Consider the following 26696-nt stretch of genomic DNA (forward strand, 5'->3'; position numbering starts at 1 on the left):
AATAAAAAACACAAAAAAACACGTTTTATAATAAAAAATGTTTTCTATATTATATTTTTAAAAATAAAAAATAAAGCATTTTCAAATAACATCTTTTAGTTGTTTTTTTTATTATTTTCATTTGTTTTGAGAGAGCTATTTTAAGAAATGGTTATACGAGAATAATTAAAAATAAAATATTAAATATAAAAATTATTTTTAAACATATCTTAAAATTTGTTCTCAAAATCTATATTTTTAGAATTTTTTAAAACAATTATTATACATGCCCTAAGTTTTTTTTTTTTTTTGTTGATTTTTGTTTAATAATTGTTAAACAATTATTAAAAGTCAAAATCAAGACACATGATTAACGGTCATGATTTCAAAAATAAAATTTTATTAAATATAAAATAAATTTTCAAATAACTTAAATAAAAACTTTTATGAGAGCCAATATTATATTTAGTATCTATATTAAACTCAATGTTCCTCTTGTTTGGCATAATTTTTTGTTTTTTTAGTAAATTTCAAAACAAAAATCATAATATTTGAAAGGTAATATTACTTTTTCATAGCTTTAGAGTTTAAAAGATAATTTTTAATTTCTTGAAAATGGATCCAAAAATGATATTTTCATTTAAAAAAAGGCTTTTATTTGAGGTAAAGTAAATTTTTATAATACTAGTATAACTTTTTTAATTTAAATTTTATTTTTTTAATTAAAGGCAAAAAATAAAATAACAAAGAATTGATTCAAAAGTACCTTTTATTTAGTTTTTTTTTTTAAATGGTTTTTAGCATTTAGAAAATAATATAAAATACATGTAAGGTCTAAGAAATATTTAATTATTTAATAAAAATAAAAATATAATCATCATGGCCGAACACATATTTTTAAGTTCGTAGAGTGGCATATGTTGGCTCAAAGTTGCCACGTCAACAAACAGCCGGTCCAAGAGCCGAACCGGACGGCCCAACCTAAACCGGAAAATTCAGGAGCCCATTGCGAATATTTCCATTTTTATCCTTTTTTAGCAAGCCATCCTTCGTCTTCTTCTTCGTTCTCTTCTCTTCTCTTCCTTCTCTCTGTTGGTGAAGAAGAAAAGTATGGAGCCTGCATCACTCATTTCAAATCTTCAACAAGTTCTCATCACTAAAAGGGAGGATGGGAATAGTATTTCTTCTTGTTCAAGTACAGTTGATGAGAGTGCGGTTAAGGATTGTTCAAGGGCAGTTGTGCTTGTCACCAATGGAGATGGTATTAAATCCCCTGGTCTCACTTCCCTCGTCCAGGCTCTGCTTCGAGAACCTCGTTTCCATGTTCACGTCTGCGCTCCCCAGTCGTCAGTTTTCGTTTGTTCGCCGTTTTCTCCTTTTTTTTTTTTTTTTTTTTTCTGTTTGGATTTTTAGTGTATCATCTGTTCGGTTGCTGAGAAAATGTGGGGCTACGATAGAGAATTTTCACTTTGGGGCCATGAAAAGTAGGAATTTAGGGCTCGGTTGATTTGGGTTTCGGAATTGTTTTTTGGTAACATGTCTATTGTCTATTACTGTTGTCTCTTTTTCATTAACAACATTTGAAAATGAAAACAGGGAAAGCGACCCCTTGTTTTGGTTGGGAAAATCCACCGCCGCACTGGTTTTGCAGCATTCCCAAATCTTCAACCAGACTTCGCCTTTGTTTCTTCTCCTTTCCTCTGTTTTTCTCAGCATCGAGACAGAGGGGCATATTTGCAGAATTTTCTCTACAGATATGTTTTGCTTATATTACTGACTTAATGCCACTGCAGGGACAAATCTGTGTCCGGTCACTCTATGACAGTTCAGGAGACTCTCACTGCCTGCTCTGCTGAAATTGGTGGTGCTACTGCTTATGAAGTCTCTGGTAATGCCCTATTCTGTTAACCTTATTTTCCCAATTTACAAAATGTGAATTTTGTTAATTAAGAGTTATAATTATCCCAGTTCAATCTTGCAATTTGCCTTTCCTCGCTTGGAAGTGGTTTGTGCTTATTCTGCCCTATCTATACTATCGTGGGATTGTTTACACAATCAAACATCAACTAGTTACATAATGATTTCTTGGATTTTGTTTGAAATGTTGATGGTAAATTGGGTTTCATTGCTGTTTGTTATGATCAGGAACTCCTGCAGATTGTGTTTCTTTAGCTCTGTCCGGGGCATTGTTTTCTTGGTCCAAGCCTGTTTTGGTATGAGCTTATATTCATTCTTGAGACTGTTCTTAGCTCAATAGACATGACTTTGTACCTTTTTTTATTTATTTATAAATATTCAGGTTATTTGTGGAATAAACAAGGGATCAAGTTATGGTCTGAACATGTAAGCAATGTGATTTTCCTTCATAATGTTAATGAGCTTTTATATGCTCTCACCTTGTTATTAGACCTCCTGTTGAACACTAAATAATTAATTGAGATCATCTTTGAGGCTAAACTCGTGTAAGTACTTGTGAGTCAAATAGGTTTCATTCAGGGGCTGTTGCTGGGGCTAGAGAGGCATTGTTGTGTGGTGTGCCAGCTCTTTGCGTTTCTATGAACTGGTGGGTTCATCTTTCTTTTTCTTTCTATTACTTTTGTGATTTCAATAGAATTCTGTAAAGTGCTGGTGTGAAACAATTAGGAAGGAGGATGTAAGCTGCGACAATGATTTCAAGGATGCGGTCAATGTCTGTTTACCCATAATACATGCAGCCATAAGGGATATCGAGAAGGGAATTTTCCCCAAAAGTTGCTTGGTCAACATAGAAATTCCCAGTTCTCCCCTGAAAAATAAGGTTAGCTAATTTGACTCCTCTTCTTTTGGTGATGGTGGGATATTGCAATTTATATCATGAAGTTATTGTGCCATTTCTCATGGATGATATGCTAAAGAAACGTGCACTCATGTTCTTGGCACTCTCTTTACAATTCCAGGCTCTTCTATGGTCCCCTGGATCATTATTTTGGGTGAAAACTTAAGGGTTATCTGAGGTGCTTTGGAGGACACCCCATGAAAAGATACCATTGATTGTTATTTTACATTGACATTGTATTTGAAACGATCCCATTTTGTTCTGACCATTGGAAATGAGTTTCTATTCAAGGGATTATGTATAGGATTTTAGTAAATAACATCCATCTCTTTATGTGTCTTAGCTCAATCTCTGCATTGAACTAATTTTTAGTTTCTAATGACTCTATTTCTCCCACCCTTCTCCAACATTACAGTTCAAGGTGTTGGATTGGTTTTTGAGGATGAAGACGATTTCTGCTTAAAATACCTTTCCTTTCATATGTTACTTGATTTATATAGTTTCATCATGCTCCCTGTTTAACAGGGTTTCAAAGTATCCAGGCAGAGTCTAAGGAGGCCTGCCCTGATCTGGCAAGCAGTCTCAGCAACCAAACACCCTTCCATTGGCCATTTCATGTCCAATCAGCAAAGCCTTGGCTTTAAGCTTGCACAGCTTGGTCGAGATGCTTCTGCAGTGGTAAATACCTCTTAATAAATATCATATATTCACCAATTTTTTAAGCTTTTGTTTCAATAGAATGCCTTACACTATTTTCAGCATTCACTCTTGAATCATCCCGTCTTTGGATTTGGCAGGGTGCAGTGCGGTGCTTGAACTCAGACCAAAAGAATCAGGAGATTGAATCAGTTGGGGTTGCAGGAAAACTCAGCTCCCAGAAAACAGTTAAAAAATACTTCCGGTTAAAGGTAAAGCTCTTCAATGTCTTTGCTGAAGTAGGTTCCTTTTCTATTTTGCTATGCTGTTTTGCTTTCTGATAGCTCTACTGAGTAATTACTTGCAATGAAATATTGTTGCTAAGAAGTAGCTATTTATACAACTACAGTTCCAGGAGATGGAGCAGGGCAAAGCAGATGAGGATCTAGATTTCAAAGCTGTTGAAAATGGATTTGTGAGTTAGAAAATTTTCCGTTGGATATTTTCTCTGCAACCTCTAATTCTCAGGTGCTGATCCAGACATCACCTTCTGGCTTTGCAGGTTGCAATCACCCCTCATTCTTTATCCTCATATTCACTGCCTGGGGTTCAAACATGGATATTGAATTGGATTAACTTTCACTTCCCTGAGAATATACTTCTTTCTTCATGAAACTTAGGATTCTCTGCTATTTGTTTTTTTTTTTTTTTTTGACTAATTCCAACGTCCATGTTAACCACATTTATCTTGGTTGCATGGTATACAATGAACAAGTATAAACTATAGTTCCAATCCTAATAGTTATAATAATGTTAGCGAATTTAATGGGTTAGGATTGTGTTAACAAAGTTAATGAGTTATAATCATGTTAATAGGTTATTTATGTTAATTCATAAATAATCAACTTCATTCATTTATTAAATGAGTTAAACAATTGTGTTGTATTTTTAATGTAATAAACGGGTTGTGTTCGTGTGAAATCATTTTGACACGATTATTAAATGAGACATTTTAGTTGAGTAATTTTTTAGTATTTCTTATTTCAACTCAACATGACATGATCCATTGTCACCCTTACATAATATTTTCTATCTCATATTTGGTTGATGATATGATTAAATAAGTTATTTCATTGTTTATAATGTCTTATGCTTAAGTGAGGAATAAAAATTGATATAAAATTAGAGGATATTATATTCCATTGAAAATTATATCCTAAGATATTTGTATCTTATTTTATGTTATTTGGTGGATCAAACCTAATAAAAGGGTCTATGGGATGGTAGAACTTCATAATTTCCATGTGAAAATTTGAATATGATATCATCTATGATGACTTTCGTAAATATCATCTACTTTGGCTCCTTTAATTTACATGATTTTTGGTGATGCTAGAAGTTGTTTCAATATACAAATTTATCTTGTTTCAATATTATATATTATCCCCTATTTGGAAGTAAGCTTTTCCTTTCCTTGGGTAGTACCTCCTAACAACGAGTAGTTTGAATCTTGACTTGTATTATTGTAGAATAAGAAGTAATGTATGTATAATTTATTCAAAATCATTAAAGTGGGATATACTTTTTAGGGCATATGAGTTGAAACAACAATAGTAATATTTCTAGTGAAACATCTTTCACAATCCCTAGAGAGATGGTTGACTAATAGATGAGATAAGTAGTTCAACTCATTCATGTCAATTCATAAATGTTTGAAATCCATATAGTGCTAAGAGACCTTGTTTTTTCTAATTTGAAGTGAAGGGTGACATAAAATTGGCCAATTTTTGGCATTACATCCGTAGTGCATTAATCATTATAGTTAGTAGCTCCAACTCCATATCGAGATCCTAATCAAGATCATAACTATCGATAATATGGTCACCATCTCAAATTTTGACATCATAAAAAAGAAAACCTTTAGGCTTTTTATCCATAAATTTGTTAAAAAATACCATAATAACATATTCATAGGAGTTTATTGCTAGGTATTTGATCCAAATATGATTGTCAAAAGTTTGTCTATTGTTTGCAAACTAATTTTGATTCGTTTCCACCTTTGAGTCTTTCCATTCATCTAGGTGGCGTATGGCATTCGATGTAAAAAAATTTGAGCAATCTTACAAGTATTTGGGCTTGGGGGTGGACGTTCGAAAATACTATAATAATAGGAACATAGGAGTTTGTTGCTACGCAGTTGATCAAATAGGATTATCAAAAGTTTGTCTATTGTTTACAAACTAATTTTGATTCATTTCCACCTCTGAGCCTTCCCTTTCATCTTAATGAAATCAAACATAACCTAAAAATTTAATGAAGTATAAAACAACCTTCTACATACGCTTAAAAACAGAGCTTAGTGAAAAAGGAGAATAATGTTATTATTAAAGGCCAAAAGCCGCTTTTGCTAACCTGGGCCTTGGTAAAGTACGATTTCGTAATTTGGGATGCTACGACCACTCAGATTCAACCACCTAGGTAAGGCCTCATCCACGAAGATGGCCAGCGCAGCATGTCTGGTTCGGTGCCACTGCCATGTGTGCAGCCACGATGACGCAAAAACGACCAACCCCATGTCGTTTTATAGAGTACGACCACCGCCAGTCTTGCTGAAAGCCTGAAACACCCCCCGGAACAGCTTGCTGGTTACGATATCGACACATGGCAGTCATGCACTTGCGCTACCGACAAAAGTATGTGTATACAAATGGCACAATCGCAACCGTCAGTTTTCAGTCATTCTGATCGTGTGCTGCAAAAGTACGGAATATAGAAGTACGGTATATATTCGCCGGAGGCGGTACTCTCCTCGTGAAGGAAAGATCCAAGGGCGGACATTCGATCAGGAAGAATGAACGATGATAAGGTGTGGGGCCACACCGAAGATTCTAGAATCTTACAAATGGCAAACTCTTGGTAGGAAAAGCATTGCCACGTGGCTACTCACTTTACCCCTCCATTGATTAAAAACTCAATCCACTATTCAAATTTCAGTTGAATTTTGAATAGAAGACGAAGAAGAAGAAGAGAGGAAAAAAGAAATGGAGTCAGTGGTAGTTAAAGAAGAGAGCATGGGGGTGGAGGTTGAGGATAGTGGGGCGTTGTGGGGGAGTTCAGTGGCGGCCAAAGAGGAGAAGATGCTGGAGGCTGATGGTGGTGGTGAGAGTGGATGGTGTTTTTCGTCTTTGGCGGCGGCGGCGGCGGCGGAGGTTGCGAAGCCGATGGAGGGACTACATGAGGCAGGTCCGCCGCCGTTTCTGAAGAAGACGTTCGAAATGGTGGAGGACCCAGAAACCGATTCGGTAGTGTCGTGGAGCGTGGCTCGTAACAGCTTCATTGTTTGGGACTCCCACAACTTCTCCCAGAGTCTTCTTCCCAAGTACTTCAAGCACAGTAACTTCTCCAGCTTCATTCGCCAGCTCAACACTTATGTGAGTAGCTCTTCTGCAAATCTTTTCTCTCTCATGCATAATTCTTCATTTCTCAAGTTTTATTCGTCACAGGCATTTTCTTTCCTCTTTTTTGAATTTGTTTTTAATTCACAAGGCTTTTCGAAGTTTTTGTGGTCTTCACTTTAATTTAAGATGTATTATATATGAGTTTTCTGTTAATTGTTTGTGGTTCTGTTCCTAGAATTTGAGGTTTGTTGTAATTGTTACTGATGAGTTTTTGGTGGCATAATGTGGTTGCAGGGCTTCAGAAAGATTGATTCAGATCGATGGGAGTTTGCAAATGAAGCCTTTCAAGGAGGGAAGAGACATCTGCTGAAGAACATCAAGAGGAGAAGACATGGTTGCTTGCAGCAACAAGGATCCAGATCTGGTGCTGAATCGGTGAAACTCCAATTGGAAGCTGAAGTTGAGAGTCTGAGAAAAGATCAGAACATCTTAAATGTCGAAATCTTGAGAATGAGACAACAGCAGGAGACATCACAGAATCATCTGACTGCGGTCGAAGAGCGCATCCGAGGTGCAGAGTGTAAGCAAAAACAGATGTTCATTTTCATGGCCAAGGCCGTGAAGAACCCTAGCTTCGTTCAGCAGCTAATCCAGAAGAGGCAGAAAAGAGAACTGGGTGATGGTGAAATTGGGAAGAAACGAAGGCTGGCTTCAATGCTCAGCGTTGGGAGCTTGCTGGAGGCAATATGTAGCAACCAAACTGTTCACTGCCGAAACCAAAACCTAGTTCAAGAAGAACCCTCACTCCAATCAGAGATCCAATCGTTGTTCTGTTCAGGCATAGATGATGAATCAGGAGGCAGTCCTCCTGAGGATCAGGAGGCCAGTGTGATATCTGGAACAGGTAATCCAGATTTATTATCTTTTAATAATGGAATGCTGGAGAAACTGATGGAGGAAGATCCCATTTGCCAAAATGAAGCAGAGGAGTTGCTATCCGGGAAACCTTCAATTCTTGATTTTGAATTGGGGGAGTGGATTGAAAAGCCTGTTGATTGGTCTGTGTATGTAAAAGAGCTGATGGAGCCGCAATTTGGTTGTGTTTGATGGAAACTGGCTTTTTAGCGGTATCTCTCTTTTGATCTTCTTGTCCATTGTTTGCAATCTATTGGGTTTATTTTATCTATATATGGATTATACTGAGTTTATAAACAGCTTCTGCAAATCAAACTTAGAAGGCTTCCTTTTCTATTACAGCCGGAAAGACACGAAGATGTAGCTGGATCGGCACTACCACAAACTTGACACTTTATAAAGTTGAAGAAGATCGTCAAATACTGGCAAGAAATGCCCAACCCATATTGGTAGAACTGGTCTTTAGTTCAGTTATAACTCATGTGCATTCTTTTCTTTTCTCACCACTCAGCCATAATGTAAAAATCTCTGTTGCTTGAACCCTTCTAGTTTGCTCACAAAGTCATAATGTAGCTTAAACTCGAGGATTGTTACTTTACTTTTTATGTTATCTTATAAAATACTACACTTCTGGTTTGAATCCATGGTTTCTGAGTTTGTTGTTTGCTTAAAGTTCATAGTTTCTTCACCAACGAAAACCTGTTATATTATCACTGTTCCAACCCTCTAAACAAACTAAAGATACTCGAGATAAAAGAAGGAAAGAGACAGAGTATTCTTTAGGCAAGAGACAGGGTTGTGGGCTTCCTGCAGATTGGACAAAGTAGAAGATCTTTTATGTCCTTACCCTTAATAAATTATTTTGTGAACCCAAATGTAGTTGAGAGGGCCTTCACTCGAAAGTTCAAGCAATCTATGTGTTCGGGTTTAGGCCACACCTTTCATTTCACATAACAAGTATTTAATATGGGTGGTGGGTTTTCTGAGTTGTGATTGAAGTGCTTTTGTTGCATGAATAAGAGAAGACAAGCATAATGATAAAAGCCACGGGGATGGGCTCTCTGGCTTGTGATAAGATCTAGAGGGTGCCAGAAAGTTTAGTCAAAAAATGAATTCTAAAAGCAGATGGAAAATTAATCCCACCCACAAATTCTCTGCAAGCTAGTCCACAGCTTGAAACAGAATTTAGCAGTTGGTAAGCATACCAAATCCACAACTGTTAAAATACACTAGTTGTAAATTGTAATTACCATCTATTTCTGTAAAGAGCCAAATCCGTAACTCAATGTTTTTCATTTGTTTGTGTCTCAATTATCGCCAGTTTTGGCTTCAAACAACATAAGTCAAAACATCTCACTCCTATAGTTGGAAACCATGTACAGGTAGGTAAAAACAGAAAAGGAAGAAAAAGGGGAAACATATACAACAGTGGCAAAAGATGCAGTTCTGCAGCCTTCATTTGAGTGAATTCTTTACTTCTTGCAAGAGAGTCTACTGTTAGTCCTTCCAAACCCTAGAGATGTGGATGATGATGAGGATGATATCCTAGACTTATCATTCTCCTCTTTGTCTTCATTGAATGCCTTGCACAGTTGGTCCTGGAGTTCCTTGTACCTCCTCTTCTTCAGAAGTCGCTCCTCTGTAGTGCCGTTGCCCAGGTATGCCAAATCTGATAAGTCATCGGCATCCATGATCTTGTTGAGTACTTCTGAGCATCTAGGGAAAAAGCGTTTCCCAAGGTCCACTGCACACCAACAAAATGGAAGTGAGTATCAAGCATTTGATCCAGAAAATTTATAGGATTCATAATAATTAGTAAGTTAAAAAAGGGCGGTGCTTTTTATAATTGACATTTCTGGAAATTGTGAAGTTGCCGAATATGATTTCATAGATTTGAAACAAAACTGCTCCTTAGCTGCAAACAAACTCCATTCCAAAAGGACAGTAACCCTATCATCACTGTGGCTCGGTCTTGCATTTTTGCCTTCATTGAGATCATTGTTTTGAATACTACTATGTTTTGGGGTCTCATATTTCTTCTTTATTTTTCAAATTTCAACTCTCAATGACTCTTTTTTGTTTGAGGAAGAACTTTGCCAGAAATCTTCAGGAGTAGGTCAGAAAATTGAAATACAAAATTTCCTGATAGAACATCCATATATCATGCCATCAAACTCAACCCAACAAACCAGAGAATCACTTGGCATGGACTGTTCTATGCAAAAAAGCCGTTTGAACTTGATTATAATTCTAGAAGCACATCACCATTTGTGGTGGATGGATACAGTTTCAAGCAGAAAAGGGAAAACAGGCTACAAGATATGCATAACATCAAATGATTCATTACCAGTTTTGGACAGTGCTCTTAGCCTATTTAGGTGCTCCTCTTTAATTCTGAAAGGCGCCTCGTTTAAGTCCACAGTTGTCCTCTGGGCATCAGCCAAATTCCTAGGCCTGATTGCAGTGAGTGTAAACTCAGAAGTGCCATCCACTTGTGCAATATCCATTGCCACTTTAGCTTCCATGGGGAATAGAAGTTTTGCTAGTCCAACTGACAAGAAAGAGCAATTCTTTGTCATGATCATGATCATAAGCTGACTGAAACAAAAACTTGCAAACAGAAAACCTATCTACAGTAACGAGTTCAATGTGAAGCTGCAAGTTGATAAGAACTTCCAGGGTGAATCTAATGTAGAAGAGACAATCTCATTCCTTTTGTCTTTTCTCAGAAAAGAAAAGAATAATCTTCTCAGAAATGAGAAGAATAACCCAAGGGACAAAATATCTTTTCTCACTAACAAGCAGATGAATGTCAAGAATGGTTTGAAGGACTATAAAACTGGTGCCAACAGAAATGATAATCAAGTATTGAGAAAGCAAAACTTTTAAAATCAATATATGACTGTTCAAAGCAGATGTATGCTTTAACAGAAAAGCGTCCTCATATAAGGACCTGGGAATTGGTTGAGAATGGAAGCGAAACATCTCATTATACACCTTGCAATCATTCATTTTAAAGCATATATTAACCATACATCCACGTATACGATAGAAGAAACATTGCAAATAAGTAATTATCAATAGGAGTTTGCTATATCATACAGTTCAAAGATATGGCCATACATTTCTTTCTTAGTTCTAGGCCTAGCACAAAAATGTTAAAATCAATACCACATAATAAACCATATGTAACAGAAGAAGAGAAAGTTGGAAGTTCACCTCTATTTTCGAGGTACAACAGCTTCATTCGCAGATCATCGCCTGCTATAGCAAGAGAAAACGAAGCCTCCCCTATCAATGGATCTCGTCTTTCCGCTTGCTCCAATACCTCTACGCACAACTGATCCTTGGGAGAAGGTTTTCCTTCCTCAGTAGACTTATGGTAATCCACAGCCCTGGTGAGCCTCTTTGCTATTTGCAGTGCATTTCTACCGTCTGGCGTGATATCAGTTGGCCGAGCTCCCTTAGTAAGAAGGGATACTATAATCTTGGGCTCTTTCCGCATTGCAGCAATGTGTAGCACAGTATAGCCCCTATGATTTTTATGGTTAACATCAGCAAGTCCAAGATCAAGAAGCTCGGTTGTGGTCTTTGCATCACCAAATGCCACAGCATAGTGAAGGGCATATGCATCATCTAGAGTAGTATGTCCCTCTTTCAGTAGCATCCTCACCAATTCAACATCATCTGAATCCAGAGCCCGGTGTATCCTCTTCACATGTTTGTCAGGAAAATTGGTGCTTTCAGGCTCCTCAAAGCCAAGCTCCAATCGCGAATCCACAATCCGTTTCACCATTTCTTGGGGCAAGGCCCTCTCCAGAGTCACGACATCCACATCAGATTTGATGATAATGTCAATACACCTCGCTAACAATCTATCACATGCTTTACCACACAGATTAGCAACAGATAGAATCACTAAAATGTCATCTGAAGCAACCTTGTCAAGAATGTCCATCAGGCGTCTCTGTAACATAACACGACAGTAGATGATATTTCTATGAACTGAGCAGTGAGCATAAGCATGATTTGAGGTATCATTTCTTCATTTTCCCACTTTGGGAATTTCCATTTGTGGCGTTATAATCGTAATTCATGATTGTTCACATTCAAAAAAAGTTTCTTTGAGACATTCCAAAACAAAAACCCAAATTCCAAGCATCCAAACACAACCACAGAAATCAAAACAAGAGGGTTCCAGAAAATCAATCCTCTGTAAATCATTCATATGATCCCTCAAATAATCTAAATCAGTTTAGATATTGTTATCAAATCAGAGAAAAACAGAGGGGTCTGGTTCAGATACCTGATAAAGGCCGACCAATTCAGAGATCTGAAAAGCGAAAGAAGCATAGAGCACCTCCACCATGAAATCCACAGCGGGCCTACAAGCGGAGTGGGGGCAATCATCATCAACGCACGCACAAACGCCTTTTGGCAACGCCCCAACTCTCCCACTATACAAATACCCCAAAACCGCCACGAGCGAGTCGTACCCAACATCGAATTCCTTCGCCAAATCCTTCAGCTCGAACTTCGCCTCCTTCTCCTTCCTCGCCCCCGCCAACACGGCCTTGAAAAACACGCTCCTCGCCGCAAGAATGCACCGGTGCACCGGCACCTCCCGGCCTCCGGCGACCACGATCCTGGCGTCTGTGAAGAAGTCAAACTCGGGGGACTCGAACACCGACTCGAGATTCTCCGAAAGGCGCCTGAGAGCCGAGATGTCCGGCGGAGAAACCTCCGAGGAAAGGGATTCGGTGGTGGCTGCGATGCAGCAGATGCTGCTACTGCCACTGAAGTCGTTGGAATCGGAGAGAGCAGCTCTGTAGTCCATGGAGCCGAGAGACAAAAAGGGGTTCTAGTGAGAGACGGAGGGAGTTAAGATACAGAAATAGAGAAAGTGGGGGAAAGAGAATAAAAAAACGCCATAGGATTTGCAGAGAAAGAAGTCAGATGGAAGATGAACACGATCCAGCTGAAAAAGCACGGTAGTGAGAATCGGAGAAATTATTTATATTCATTTGTTTTAGATTCTTGTTAGGGTTTTCATCCGTACATCATCATCCTCTGTCCCTCACTCCAACTCTCCCGTTGACCAGGCCACAACAAAATCTAAGATCATAACAATCAATTCTTATCAATAATTAAAATTATTATTATTAATTTTTATCAACTATAAATGAGTTATCATAAATTTATTTGTATTTACTATTTTTACACCATTTTTGTATTTATGAATTTTATAATTTCTATTCTAGTTTAAGAAGTATTGGTTGGTTTTAGGCATTTAATGACTTGTCATTGTTATAATTTTTATATTTTTAAAAATTATATATATAAAAAAAAACCAAACAAAAATCCAACTCAGAAAAGAAAATAAAAGTAAAAAATAGAAGAAAAAAAATAATAAATTTAAAGTCAATAAATTAATTTATATATTATTTTAAATTATTTTTTTTATATAGAGCTTAAATAAATTAAAATAATATAATTTTTTAATAATTTTAATTATATTTTATTTTCTCTAGCATTTTTCATTATGAAACCAGACATAAAAAAATTATTTTATTTGATGATTTTTTTTTCTTAATAATTTTGGAAACCAAACATAGTCCTCATATTTCAAAGATGTTATACAACATTTAATTGCATCCCTCTCTAATTATATATATATTATTAAAAGTAATATTACAGTCTATTCAAAAAAATTGAAAATGTTTTTTTTTTAATATTCTTTTGAAATACTATGTTTATAATATTAGAAAATCAATTAAATAAAAATTTCAATTTTATTTTACTAATCAAAATAAATCCACAAAATTTACTTTTACCTTGTGTTATTGTGACAAAAAGAATCTTACATAAATTGTTTACAAAATAAATTTGATTCTCTTAGATGATAAGAGTTGGGAGATTTTGATGCAAAATAACTTCAAAGAAAAATAGTTATATTCTCCATAATCATGGTAATGAGTTTTCCCATGAAAAAAAAAATTGATTATAGAGTTAGATTATATTACACTAAAGTGTGTTTAATGATAAATTTAATATATCAATAAATTTGATTCTTTCTAATCATATGGTGAGATTTTGATTACAATTTAAAAAAAAAAAAAAAGGAAAATAGTAATATTCCCTAAAATCATATTAATGAATTTTCATTTGAAAAAAAAAAATTAATTTGTTGTCAAATCTATCTCATTCAAGACAACATTTTAACAGTAAATTTTTTGTAATAATGATACTTTGAATTACAAAGAAATGACTAATCGCACCACATTTTCGTGCTCTTTACAAGAGTTTGAATGCTTTAAAACTACACACTTGCAACTCACACATGACCAATGACTTAAAATAGAATATCATCTTTGGGAATCACTTGAAATGAAATACCGCACTTGGAAATGTTCCATACTTGACTTATAACGGATGATTATTTGACCGATAAAAATGGCATGGAAAGGTCTAAGAGTGAAAAAAAAAAAAAAAAACTATTGAAAATATATTGATTAATAAGAATGTAAAATAAATAAATAAAATAAATAAAAATTAAAACTTATAAATAATGTTAATTAAGGGTAGAATTTGACTTTATGGTTAAATAAGAAGAATTATTTTTATGACCTTAGGTACTTATGGTTTAGTAGCGACCATCTTCCAAAATACAAAGATCATTTTTTTATTTTTTTTTTATAATAGCACTTTAAATCAGAAGAAACGATAATACAAATCATATTTTTGTAAATAGTAGCACTTATTCTCAATTTTTAGTAAAAGTTATCTTTTTATCATTGTTTAAAAATCCATTTTTCCATGTACATTTGGGAAGATGATGTGAGATTTTGAAAAAGTCTCAAGCAAACAATTTGGAACATTTTGATTGGGTTGAAGTCAACTAAAGTATGCATTTTGTTTAATACAAATTGAACAATAGAAAGTGAATCAAAAGCTCAAATACTTCATTCTTTAATGTTTTTGTTTTTTAATTTATTTTTTACACATTATTTCAATATTTTTAAAGTTTTATTTGACTCAGCTTTTAAAAACGTCTTCCTGGCATATATAGTTTTTTTAAAGAAAAATAAAACATTTAGCAAAATTTAGAAAATTTTTAAAAAGTTTAAAAATCACTCGTAGTACTTGCTGAAGAGGTTTTAATAGGTGATTATCTCAAATAAAAAAAAATTCATTAAAAGAATTTTTATTGTGTTTGACAATGATTCTTAGAAATGTTTTTTTTTAATATTTTTAATACTTAAAAATATTGACAATGATTCTTATAAATGTTTTTTTTTAATTTTTTTAATGCTTAAAAATATTGACAATGATTCTTAGAAATGTTTTTTTTTAATTTTTTTAACACTTAAAAATATTAAAAATAATTATAAGAATCACTGTCAAACACACTCTAAAAATACTTTAAATAAAAACACTATCAAACGTACTTTTAAACTGCATTTAACGATGATTCTAAAAACTTTTCTAATATTTCTAATAAAATTTGAATGATAAAATTTTTTAAATATTAAAAATATTATAAACATTTTCTAAAATCACCCTTCCTCAAACTCTTAATCTTTAATTTACTATGTTTTGACATCTTTTAAGGCGTGTCAAAACATAAATTTTGAGGGTGATTTCTATCACATCCTTGCCATCCTAATCAATATCATATAAGAGATAATGCCCTAGATATCTGGGGCTATAAAGAATGGTGGGTCTTCGTCTACATCAGCAGATTACCTCATATTGAAGCAAAGCCACAGAAAGCAAAAGAACGCGTAAGTCTACAAGAAAGAACCAAACAAGTATGGGAAACTGAATCAAACAATAAAAATAAAGGCATGAAGACAGCTTGCAGACGCTTTCCTAATTGAACCCACACACCATGAACTCAATTCATTGCCCTTATGTTTTACCTTGAGAATCATTAAATCCACCCGTCTAAGCTTACAGGTCCGAAATCAGGCTGTCAGTCATCACCGATAGCAATGTCTAGCCGCCCTGTGGTGAATGATAGTCACTACCACACAGCTAAATGTTGCTACCTGGACATAGATCCTGTAAATTTTTTTCCTTGTCTTATTTGGATGTGAGAAAAATTAAGGAAGCTGATGAAAGGAAGGGGATGAAATGAAAGAAGAAAATAAAGGAAAAGAAGAGAAAAGAAGGGGAAATAGGGTTAATTTTTTTGGATGGGTAGGTATGGTCCGTATGGAGTGGTTGAAGAAAATAGCATTTTGGACATTTTATATGTAAATTTTATTTTAAAAGAAAAAGGAAAAATAAGTGGATATGTGGATAGTTTAGGGGGATGTGAATAAAAAATAATAAGATGAAGATAAGTATAACCCATCTCTGATAAATAATGTGAGGATATAGGGAGAGAAAACATCATATGCTTCGACTCGATAGTTATATCTGTTGGGATACAACAATATCGCTCTTAAGTTTAAGGAAGGGTCATTCAAATGGTGACTTTCAGAATAGATTTGTAAAGTTTAATTTGGAATATTATAAAATGTTTGATCTATCTTCATTGAACACTAATTGATTTTAATATGAGACCGTCAAAATCGGATCAAATATTGCATCACAGTTAAGGATCATGGGTTTGAGTCATTAACCCAAAATAATTTTGTCCTCTTTGTATGTTTCCCTTTTTGCCCAACCCTAATAGTGTATACATTTTATTAATTAATGTGTCATTATTATGTAAATCATGTTTATCCTAAATTATAGGATTTAATTAAGTACAAAACATTACATATTGTATCAATAAAAGCACTTCTTAAACTATAAAATAATTTCCTTTAATTTTTTTTATCTTTAAATTAAAAATAAGAAGAAGAATGATTTTTAGTTTTTTGCTTCCAATAATTTTCATTAACATAAAATATTTATAAAAAGAAACAAATAAATTAAATTTAAGATTACATATTAAAAGTTAATTACAAAATTTTGTTAAAATACCAAGTTCATTGGACGGTTTGTCGATTCTTTTTTGGGCTCTTAGTTGCTTTTTTTATAATAAAAAATTAGAGAATATTTATTGGTATAAATTTGTTTTAATGCTCAATTTTTCTATTACAAGTTATTTGAAAAAATAAATGTAGCATTTAAAATATTTTAATAATTTTTTTTATGTCTTTGATAGTTTTTATTAATAAATATATATATATATATTTAATTGATTAAAAATGATGAAATAATCCTCAAATTTGTGAATCTTTTGTTTTTTTGAAAATAAAACATTACAAATAAAACACGAACATTTCAAAAGTGCCCGAATAAATTTTTGTTCCAGAATATATCAAAGAATTGTTTTTGAAAACTATTTTCTAAAACTGTTCTTGAAAACATTTCCAAACAGGACCAAACTTTATGGGGCTATGCTGGTTTAATAGACATTTGGGCTATGCCAATTCAGTGAATCAGAATTCAGAAGCCTAGAAGCAAGTCAAGCTCTTGGTGAAACTTCATCAGAAGTTAATCACAACTCACAAGATTTGGATGGCTTCTGGCTATATATCAATTGAAAAGTTTAGCTGAAATATCAACCTGCAGGGTTTGGGTTACTGAACCGACATGCCTCAGCCTGGCTTATTAATAAGCAGCCCTCAACTGAGACAGAACCAGCAGTTCAATACTACATATTCATGAATCAGACCAACCAAACACCTTTTAATGTTGAATTCAAACTGAAACATATCCACCATCCAAACAAATCCAACAGAAGGCAAAGGGAAAAACGGAAATGCATCCACATCTTCCAACACATGTGATTTAGCAGTAAAAATAGCATTCAATCATGTTTCATTACAGGATGATTGTGACATTGTTATAGATCAAAACAATCCATCAAGATTGCAAAAATACATATAAGAAACAGTTAATTTTTCTTGCTCGCCCAAGGAGACCGAACTTTTTCCAGCCCTTTCCGAATGTAGAACCTGAATCCACCTTCCTTTGGTGAGGAAACAAGATCACTGGGTTCTTTCTTAGGATGAATGGTTTGAGCAAGGGCCTCAAGTTCTTCCTTTGCTCGTTGGAACACACTCGGACCTTTAACTTCATCGATTGGGGTGTTCTCATCAATATCATCACTCATTCCATGTGTTTCTTCATGATGATGGGGTGGTGACTTCTTGGTGTGCATTATTGCTTCAATCTCTTCCTTGGCTCTTTCAATTAAATCGGGTGCCTTTACATCATTCTCTGCCAACATAAACCACAATGCCAGATTTGAATCATCAGACAAAGAACTCAATTTGCCCAAAGGGGCTTTTCTTAGTATTCGAGAAAATTCATTTGAATTATGAAAAACCATCAACAACAATTTGAAAAAGGACTGCAGTTCTTTTAAGACTGTGTGGAGTGCAAGAACACACCTTCCCCAGTCGAAGCTGGGACATGAATTTCAGATTCTTTCTTTGGGTGAATTGTCTGAACAAGAGCCTCAATCTCCTCCTTCGCCCGTTCAAACACATTTGGAGCTTTGACATCATTCATGGGGGTGTTCTCATCAATGTCCTCCCGCATTCCATGAGTTTCCTTGAAATGGTGGGGTGATTTCTCAGTAGGCAGCATTTCATTATTTGAAGTTGTTACATGAAGTTCAGGCTCCTTTTTCGAATGAATTGTCTGAACAAGAGCCTCAATCTCCTCCTTGGCTCTCTCAAACACATTTGGGGCTTTAACCTCATTCAATGGGGTTTTCTCATCAATGTCATCCCTCATTCCATGTGTCTCCTTATGATGGTGAGATGAATTCTCAGTATGCAACACTTCTTCAATCTCTTCCTTAGCCCTCTCCATTGAATTGGGTTTTTTTACATATTTATCTGCCACCATATCATATTCACATTTCACAAACACACATACAAAATCCACAATTTTGCCTTACATGCTTCAGTCCAATTATCAAGGGATATTGGGAAATTTACTCTAATTTCCAAAACCAGACACAAATGTCATAAACCCTAGACAATGAAATCAGTCCATGAAACAAATACCCTCTGTTTGGCTGCACAGAAAAAGTCAGAAAAAAGAATAGCAAATTTGGAATCCTAAAAAAGATATCTAATCCAATACAAACCCTTAAAACCCCATGTCCCCCATTTCTAATCCTGGGTTTTCTGCACAATCAAACCTAGCATAAGATATCAAATGTTGATCTACTTGCGATTTTTCTGTGCCTTCTTGGAAATTGCAGAACATGGGGAAAGTATAAAAAAAAGGGGAAAAGGAAATCCGGGAAATGAGAAAAATCATACCTGGCGGTGGTGGGTGGTCATCCATTGAAGAATCGGTGTGCTTGAGATTTTGAAATGATGAGTAGATCGAGACTGGGATTGGAGTTAGGTGCAGACAAAACACTTTTCGAATTTGGAAACGTTGGAAATGTGGGGGACGGCTTTGGATTCTCTGTCTTTCTAGTCCACTTTCATGTTCAGTTTTCGGTGTTCACAACTCTTTTGCCTTCTTCCAACCGAATCCGCTCCGTCATGTCCTTTTTCTCATAAACTGTATTGGAAACTTCTTACATATATCAATCGATACGTATCCTAAATCCATCTCAATCTTCAACAAATTTTAAAGTAAGCATTCTTCTAGAAAAAAATTTATTGGTTGTTTGTATTATTATTATCAATAGTAAAATATCAATTATATATTATAAAACATTTTAAATAAAATTATGGTTGGTTCCAAAAATTTGTCGAGAAAATAGAAAAATAATTTTATCATATTTGATTTCATAATGAAAAACGTAAAAGAAGATAAAATATAATCAAAATTAGTCATAGATTTACATAATTTTAAATTATTTAATTTTTATAAAAGGGAAAACTAAATAAAATGATTTTAAAAAAACCTTTAGTTTTACTTTTTTTTTTTCACAATTTCTCTTTATTTGTGACATTATTTTGAGTAAAATGTTTCTTATTCCGATTTTGAGTGCTTCGGATAACATGCCGAGGAGAAAGTTTGTGAAAATAATTGAAGTGAATTTACTTAGGTAATGTTTGGTTCTGCAAACCATTGAGGAAAAGAAAAAAAATTGAAGGAAAATAGTTTTTTCATGTTTAGTTTTACTATGAAAGAAAATCAAATATAATTAAAATTAGCTATAAATTTATATAATTTGAAATTATTTAATCTTCATATGATGAAGAAAAATTAGTTAAATGAATTTAAAAAAGGATATAAAAATAATTTATTATTTTTTTAATTTATTTTTTATTTTCTTCTATTTCTCCTCTTTATTTTCTTTCCCTTGCATCTTTCCTCAAAAATTTCAAAAACCAAACATGGATAGCGTATATTTGGTTATTGGACAATATTAAAGAGAAAAAATTATGAAGGAAAATGAATTTTTCATATTTGGTTCCACAATAAAAAATTATATTAAATATAATAAAAATGGGTAAAAATATTTATATATTTTAAAATTATTTTGGCTATATTCAATTCTAAAAATTATTAAGGAAAGAAAAAAAATACTAAATTTTTTTTTTCTCATATTTGATTTCACCATAAAAAATACAAAAGAAAATAAAATATAATTAAAATTCATCTAACATTTTATATATTTTTAATTATTTAATTTTTATATAATAAAGGATAATAAGTGAAATGAGTTTGAAAAAATATATAAAAATAATTTATTGAGTTTAAACCAAATTTTAATTTTCCTTCTAATTTTTTTCTCTCGCATTTTTTCATAAATTTTCCAAAAGCTAAATATTGGTGTCAAGCCAATTGAGTCAGGTCCGTTTAATTTCGCTGAAGTCAGATGAACTTCTTTCATTATTCGTGCTTCTTGAAGAGATCGTCCAATTGCATTGGAATCAAACGGACTTCTTTCTAACACAAAGGGATGTCCGGACGGGTGGTCCGAACATGACCCTCCGAAGCTTAAGTCAGATAAGAGTAGTTCTAACTATTTTGTGGGAGAGAGTAAGTGTATGCATATGCATGTACCTTGTTCATGCTTTTTGAGAGGCTTTTATAGAACTGATGGTAATGTCATTGTAGTGTTGAGTCTGTTGACTATGCACTTTAACTTTTTTTTTGTAATGATGATTGTCCTTAGGGTGGCCGAGCAATCATATCAGACAAGGGTGACTGACGGGTGTTATTTGCTGACATACCAAAATCTCGAACCATGTAGCTGACTGTCCATTTATGCTGCCAAAGTATGGGATTATGTGTAACAATCAATTGACATTAACTTTTGGGTGTAAATGGGGTCTCGTCCACCGTTTAGATGTCAAGTGTCTAGGCCGAGACTCAAATGTCATGTGCAATTGATCAAGCATACTAGCAATCTGATAACTTAACTGAACTAATTTTCCTGTCTGAGATTCCAACGAGCTTAAGTTATCGATTCCGTATGGCCTTGTGGGAGAAGATAACCCTCTCACTTTTCGTGTCATACGAAACTCATCTTGGTCTGAACGGAATGATCCCAGGAGGGTTTCATGTTTGTCCTAAACGACCAAGAGGTCTTCAACTTGAGAGGGATACATTGAGGGAACCCCATACTAAACATAGTTTTAGTCTTTATATATAAAAGTTAAATAAATCATATGAATTTGAAGTAAAATATAAAAATAATTTATTAAATTTAAATCCTTTATTTTTTTTATTTTTTTATTTTTTTATTTTTTTCCTTTTACACTTTTTCTCAAACTTTCTGCAAACCAAACATACCCTCGTAGAAAATGATATTGTAAGAGGGTCGGGATGGTAAGCTTTCAATATTTGGGTATCATTATCACCTTGTTTCTCATAGAAATTTTTGACACGGCAAATTTGTGTATCATCTTGTCCATCCCTCCTAAATATCAAAATAATTAAATTTATTATTAAAATAATGGGATGGTAATGACGGCTAACCTGTCCCAAATCCAGGTTCATTGTAATCCCTTATCAATTGGCAGCCCCTTTAATGGGAAGGTGGGATGTATGGTCCCTCCGCTACCATGAAAAGCCCTTTTAAAATGTATCCAATAATTTATTGGCTTCTAATTCTAATTGGTTGCCAACTTGCAAAATCTATTTTTATGTTTTAATATTGCATGGGTCAGGTGGACCAGCTTCGTCAATGTCATATTTGATCCATTGATCTTTGTGGTTTCTAAGCACTAAATTATTCTAAAATTTATTTAATTGGCTGGTTGGCTTGAATTTGATTGAAATGGACTCCTCCATGGTTGAAGACTTAGAAAGGTCATTTGGGTGATTGGTCCAAGTCCAGCTGCTTTGGAGGCCAGTTTGAACTGATCATTCACCTAAGAAAGGTCAATTGAGAATTGCTACATAAACCTAATCTCTTCATAGGTAATAATTTAAAATATATTTTTTAAATTTATTTAATTTTTATATAAAAGAGGAAAAATAAGTAAAACCAGTTTGTAATAATATATAAAAATAATTTATTGATTTTTTTTTTCTTAACCAAAATAGAATGAGCTTGAAATCTGAGCCGATTCAGGGAAAAAGACAACCACTCAGTACTGGGGGATCTGACGATACCCCGTAAGGGAACACGGGGGAGAACTAGACAAAATGAAAAATCAATGGGCGTGTAATTTTTCAAGAGCCAAGCATGATTTACAAGTTCAAACACGAAAGAGATTAAACTTATAAAGTTGTCATTATTTAATTTATTTTAATCTAATTATTACTCCTGCTATATTTAGATTAGTCTATTTAAAGGAGCACCAAAATTCTAACGCGACGATGACACGAAGACGATGATGATGTGACCCTTGGTTTCAGACAAATATACAATCATAACGCGGTCTGGTGGACCATTGACAAAATCAATTCAAAATAGCGTTTCAGTTGGCAGAATCAGAAAAAAAGCACACATGTGAACATCAAAACTAAGGAGTCTCCATCGTGTGCCTGTAAATGACTCACTGACTCGGTTTCATCCTTAGCCGCCTCAAAATTTAACCCTTTGTCATCTGTCTTTTAGCCCAGCTGATCTCAGCATATTAGTTGTCGGTAATTAATAGTATTAAGTCCAAATTTAGATTATATATGATTTATGAACCCTCCGCCTCATTAGACTTCGACTTCAAATAGAATAAAAAAATATGTTTTTCAAAATATATTTGAGAGGTTTTTGACTTTTTTGGGCTTAGTATCTTGAGCCGAATTGAAAAGACGGACAACGTTTTAAAATTTTTGTATTATATATGGGTGTGTAGTATTTTCATAAAAGTTTAATTAAGAAAATTGTTTTTATTTTTAAGTTTTTTAAACAAATTTTTATTCTTAAAAATAAATAAAAACTATTTTTAAGAACTATATTCAAAGAGTTGTTTTTGTTTTCAAGGACGTGAGTGATTTTGGAATAGACTAAAAGCATTTCTTAGTGGCAATAAATTTTAAAAAATGTGAAAATTTATTTCAAAAGATTATTAGATAATTTATTAGTATGTGATTTTTTTAAAAATCATTTTTTTTTTATAATATAAAACATTACTAAAATTATAACGATTCGTTCTAAATCATGTAAATATTATCTGCTCTATACATAAAGGGATTATCACGGTTTTATGGGACGTAACAAAGACGTTATATATATATATGAGATGTATTTATGATGTCTCATATTGAATAAAGGAGGTCATTCATGACACACACATATATATATATATATATATATATATACTCGTATTAATTATATAAATATGAGAAGGAGGCATCAAAATTTGTTATGATTTAATTATGAAATTTTTATTGATAATTATAGTCACGATGTGAAATAATTTACTTTGCGGCAGCGCATGGAAAGTTGACAACCGTGGCCTTTGTTTTTTCTTCGTTTTTGACTTCTCCATATTTATCCAATTTTTTTAATTAAATAATTTTTAAAACATTGGGTGTCAGGTAATTAAAAAAAAAAAACATATATTTTTTAATAATGGGCCAGGTCGGTTGCCCAAGCCCATAAATAATTGTGGGCAGCCACAGAGTGTACTGGGCTCATCTGTACAATAATTGTCCCTCAAATTATCTAAATACAGAAATGGCCCACAAGGATCCTTCACACCCGCCTCAATTATTTTTATTAAAGAATACTGAGATATTCGTTGTCGACAGTGGCAAAGTCTAAAGACACCTATAAATAACCATATTCCTTTCTAGTACATTATTCATAGGAAAATCCCGCTGTACTTTTCTCGTACATTTCCTATCTAGAAAAAAATTGACATTTGTTTTAAAATATCTCAAGAGGGGAGGAAAAGTATAAAACCATTACACTCTAATTGATTTGTTCAAATTTTACTAATCAAATTGTCAAAACTAAGAATGAGTCGGTTTTTTTTTTGGTATTTAACCCAAATAGATTCTTATATTGCTTACAAATATGAATGTCCGCCATATATGTTTTGTGTATATAATATGTAGAAATTTTATTGGGAAAAATATAGAAAAAAGAACATCGACTTTTATAAATAAATCTTATCTTTATTAATTTAAAAATATTTTAAAATATATGTATTTTTTATAAATTATTTCTGAAATGACGTTTTTCTTATGAGGTTAATAATACTAATTGACAATTTTTGTACGTGATAATTTATTAAAATAAGAAATTTTAAAAATTAAAAGTATAATAAAAACTAAAAATATAAAAATAAAATATTAATTTTTACTTGATTTAATCATACTAATAGAAAATATAGATATTGAGAAATAGTTGAAAATACTATGAGAGTCAATATTTTATTTTTAAAAGTTTTAAGCTTTTTGGTTTTAATTGTATTTAATTTTCAATTATTTTAGTTTTAATTGTGTTTTTTATTTTATTATTGTTGTCAACTAATAAAATTTTTATTTAATTTTATTAAAAAAAATGATAAGATGAGTGGATTTATATAATACAAGATATAATATCGTTATTAATTATAGAATTAGAAATATTTGATTTATCACTTGACAATCTTAAAGATATTATATAATAAAAAATGATAATATATTTATTTATAAAATATATTTATCAAATTAAAAAGATCAATTAATTTTTTGGTAAATTTATTTAATATTATGAAGTAAAAAAATATTTTATGAAATAATTATCTGACTTATGATAAAATATATATTTTTTAAATATTTTTAAATTAATGGAAATAAAATTGATTTATAAAAGTTACATTTTTTTCTAAATTTTTTAAAAATTAGTAAGTAAAAACTCAATCTTCTAACAAAAATTCATCTCCACTAACTATTTTCGTAATCCAAGCCACCCCAAAACTTAATAAAATAAAATATCTAGGTTCTTTGAACCATTCCAATATCATTCATAAACAAACACGACATTGAAAGTTAAAGTTTGAATGGATAATCATATCAAAGTATGCCAAAAAACTTTACATTGGAAAGCACATTCTTAACAATTTTAGTTTTTCTCTCCTTTTTGAGAATTTTTTATACATAAATTTTGAAATAACCTCAATTATATTTGATTTTTTTCTTATATTTTTAATAAAATTAAATATAAAAAAATCATTTTCTTTTAGACGAACATTTAGAACATGGAAAAAGAAGCTTTGAAATATTCAAACTGAGGAATGTCACAAAAGTTTATATTAAAACAAAAGGTAAAAAATGTGACAGAAGGATGCAAAGGTGGCTAGAGCATTAAACTTAGGTATGGTACCACTTTAATATTATAAATTAAAAAAATTATAAAAAAAAATAGTTACGTAATAAATATATAGAAAGAGAGGGTACAGTTGTATTCTTAATGACCATTTAATAATACTGCAACCATGCAAACTATAAAAATGAATGCATGTACGTCACCCCACCCTATGGTCAACAGGAATGACGGTCCAACGGGGAAATCATACAAATTTAAAACCCTAAAATGCCCTCACCCAGGGTTGGTGATTATGTTCTCCATTTCTTCTCCAACCTGCAAGTCTGCAACCATGGATTCACTCATTTTCAATTCAATATTTTCCAATTAAAGCAATAAAGAGACGTAGCAGACCGCCTATGACAAAATTTATGAAGTGGGGGGATAAGAGGCAGGCGCAAAGAGACAAGCCATGCATTGACTTCATGATATTTTTATATTCATTGCCCTAAAAAGGGGTTGATTTTGATTTTTGACCCACATGGTGCTTTGTTCTAAATGCCAGTTGGAAGGGTTTTTGAGTCTCATCTACAATTTGAGATGACCTGGGATCAAAGTCGTCCATTTGTGTGGTCTTGATTTTTGACCAATCTTTGTTGATTCTGACCCACCTGCAATGCAAGCCGTGGCCATGATCTTCCCCCTCCAATGGGTGTGTTCTTGGAGATGGGGCTGTGTCTCAATTGGTTAAAACAACTCGGTTTGTTGGATGAAAACAGTGCAAGGACTCTCAAGACAATGATTGTTCAATGAGAACCCAAGAAATTTGATGATTTTTCTTCTTGAAAGGAAGATAATATTTGTTTTTTCAAAATAATGGAAATAGGTAAATCTTGCTTATTTCCAAGAGAGTATAGATATGGTCTAAGATATAATAACTCCTAATTCCATAAAGCTACTAGACCAATATTCAAAATTTGCACAATTTTGACTGGGTATTGAGTATGGCACCAAAGACTCATCTAAATATCGTATACTTAAAAGTCATAAGTTCTCATGTCAAGAGGTTGGTAAGAATTTTCTGGGAAAATAATGATTTGACTAGTATTTTTTCTGGGGGGGAGAAACAATAATCAAATTTTAATTGTGACTATGGTTTGGGTGGAGAAGAGTATATTGAATGCAGTACAAGTGTAACAGTCAGCAATGACGCGATAAGAGAAAGAGCAGAATGTTATTCAAGGATCGTGTGTATGACTGGAAGATGTTGACTGCAGAGAAAAGGGATTCATCATATGGTCTTTCTTACCCTTTTTCCTCATTTTTGGAAGAAACCTAGGAAAGG

General features: G+C 33.1%; 4 protein-coding genes across 5 annotated transcripts; 2 read left to right on the forward strand and 2 right to left on the reverse strand.

Annotated features, from left to right (window-relative positions):
- The first annotated feature begins 1044 nt into the window (after positions 1-1044).
- Positions 1045-4263, forward strand: LOC117924900 (5'-nucleotidase SurE-like). Of its 2 annotated transcripts, XM_034843631.1 has the most exons (10): positions 1045-1325; positions 1773-1867; positions 2125-2192; positions 2279-2322; positions 2465-2542; positions 2623-2776; positions 3320-3472; positions 3592-3702; positions 3840-3905; positions 3993-4263. In XM_034843631.1, the coding sequence occupies exons 1-10, from the start codon at positions 1090-1092 to the stop codon at positions 4101-4103; spliced, it is 1116 nt and encodes a 371-aa protein (XP_034699522.1). In that variant the 5' UTR covers positions 1045-1089; the 3' UTR covers positions 4104-4263. The 2 variants fall into 2 exon arrangements, with proteins under 2 accessions (XP_034699522.1, XP_034699523.1); XM_034843632.1 differs by lacking the exon at positions 3320-3472.
- Positions 4264-5833: 1570 nt separating this feature from the next.
- Positions 5834-8387, forward strand: LOC117924677 (heat stress transcription factor A-7a-like). Its single transcript, XM_034843379.1, has 3 exons — positions 5834-6861; positions 7123-7955; positions 8086-8387. Exons 1-2 carry the CDS (start codon positions 6472-6474, stop codon positions 7933-7935), a joined length of 1203 nt encoding a protein of 400 aa, XP_034699270.1. The 5' UTR covers positions 5834-6471; the 3' UTR covers positions 7936-7955; positions 8086-8387.
- Positions 8388-8976: 589 nt separating this feature from the next.
- Positions 8977-12828, reverse strand: LOC117925301 (BTB/POZ domain and ankyrin repeat-containing protein NPR1). The gene is made up of 4 exons (XM_034844288.1): positions 12050-12828; positions 10963-11710; positions 10091-10294; positions 8977-9487 (listed from the first exon to the last, which is right to left on the reverse strand). The coding sequence occupies exons 1-4, from the start codon at positions 12578-12580 to the stop codon at positions 9216-9218; spliced, it is 1755 nt and encodes a 584-aa protein (XP_034700179.1). The 5' UTR covers positions 12581-12828; the 3' UTR covers positions 8977-9215.
- Positions 12829-17481: 4653 nt separating this feature from the next.
- LOC117924599 lies at positions 17482-19275 on the reverse strand. The gene is made up of 3 exons (XM_034843272.1): positions 19023-19275; positions 18138-18590; positions 17482-17964 (listed from the first exon to the last, which is right to left on the reverse strand). The coding sequence occupies exons 1-3, from the start codon at positions 19045-19047 to the stop codon at positions 17639-17641; spliced, it is 804 nt and encodes a 267-aa protein (XP_034699163.1). The 5' UTR covers positions 19048-19275; the 3' UTR covers positions 17482-17638.
- Positions 19276-26696: the final 7421 nt, after the last annotated feature.

The sequence above is a fragment of the Vitis riparia genome, chromosome 11 (assembly GCF_004353265.1).
Source record: "Vitis riparia cultivar Riparia Gloire de Montpellier isolate 1030 chromosome 11, EGFV_Vit.rip_1.0, whole genome shotgun sequence".
In the NCBI taxonomy this organism is placed as follows: domain Eukaryota; kingdom Viridiplantae; phylum Streptophyta; class Magnoliopsida; order Vitales; family Vitaceae; genus Vitis; species Vitis riparia.

Coding starts and splice junctions, on each gene's coding strand:
- LOC117924900 (XM_034843631.1), top strand. CDS start 1,090: ATGGAGCCTGCATCACTCATTTCAAATCTTCAACAAGTTCTCATCACT. Junction 3,473..3,591: donor GTCGAGATGCTTCTGCAGTG/GTAAATACCTCT, acceptor TGGATTTGGCAG/GGTGCAGTGCGGTGCTTGAA. Junction 3,906..3,992: donor AAGCTGTTGAAAATGGATTT/GTGAGTTAGAAA, acceptor CTGGCTTTGCAG/GTTGCAATCACCCCTCATTC.
- LOC117924677 (XM_034843379.1), top strand. CDS start 6,472: ATGGAGTCAGTGGTAGTTAAAGAAGAGAGCATGGGGGTGGAGGTTGAG. Junction 6,862..7,122: donor TTCGCCAGCTCAACACTTAT/GTGAGTAGCTCT, acceptor ATGTGGTTGCAG/GGCTTCAGAAAGATTGATTC.
- LOC117925301 (XM_034844288.1), bottom strand. CDS start 12,580: ATGGACTACAGAGCTGCTCTCTCCGATTCCAACGACTTCAGTGGCAGT. Junction 11,711..12,049: donor AATTGGTCGGCCTTTATCAG/GTATCTGAACCA, acceptor GTTATGTTACAG/AGACGCCTGATGGACATTCT. Junction 9,488..10,090: donor AAGAGCACTGTCCAAAACTG/GTAATGAATCAT, acceptor GTTGGTGTGCAG/TGGACCTTGGGAAACGCTTT.
- LOC117924599 (XM_034843272.1), bottom strand. CDS start 19,047: ATGGATGACCACCCACCACCGCCAG. Junction 18,591..19,022: donor TGACCACCCACCACCGCCAG/GTATGATTTTTC, acceptor ATATGGTGGCAG/ATAAATATGTAAAAAAACCC. Junction 17,965..18,137: donor CCCAGCTTCGACTGGGGAAG/GTGTGTTCTTGC, acceptor TTATGTTGGCAG/AGAATGATGTAAAGGCACCC.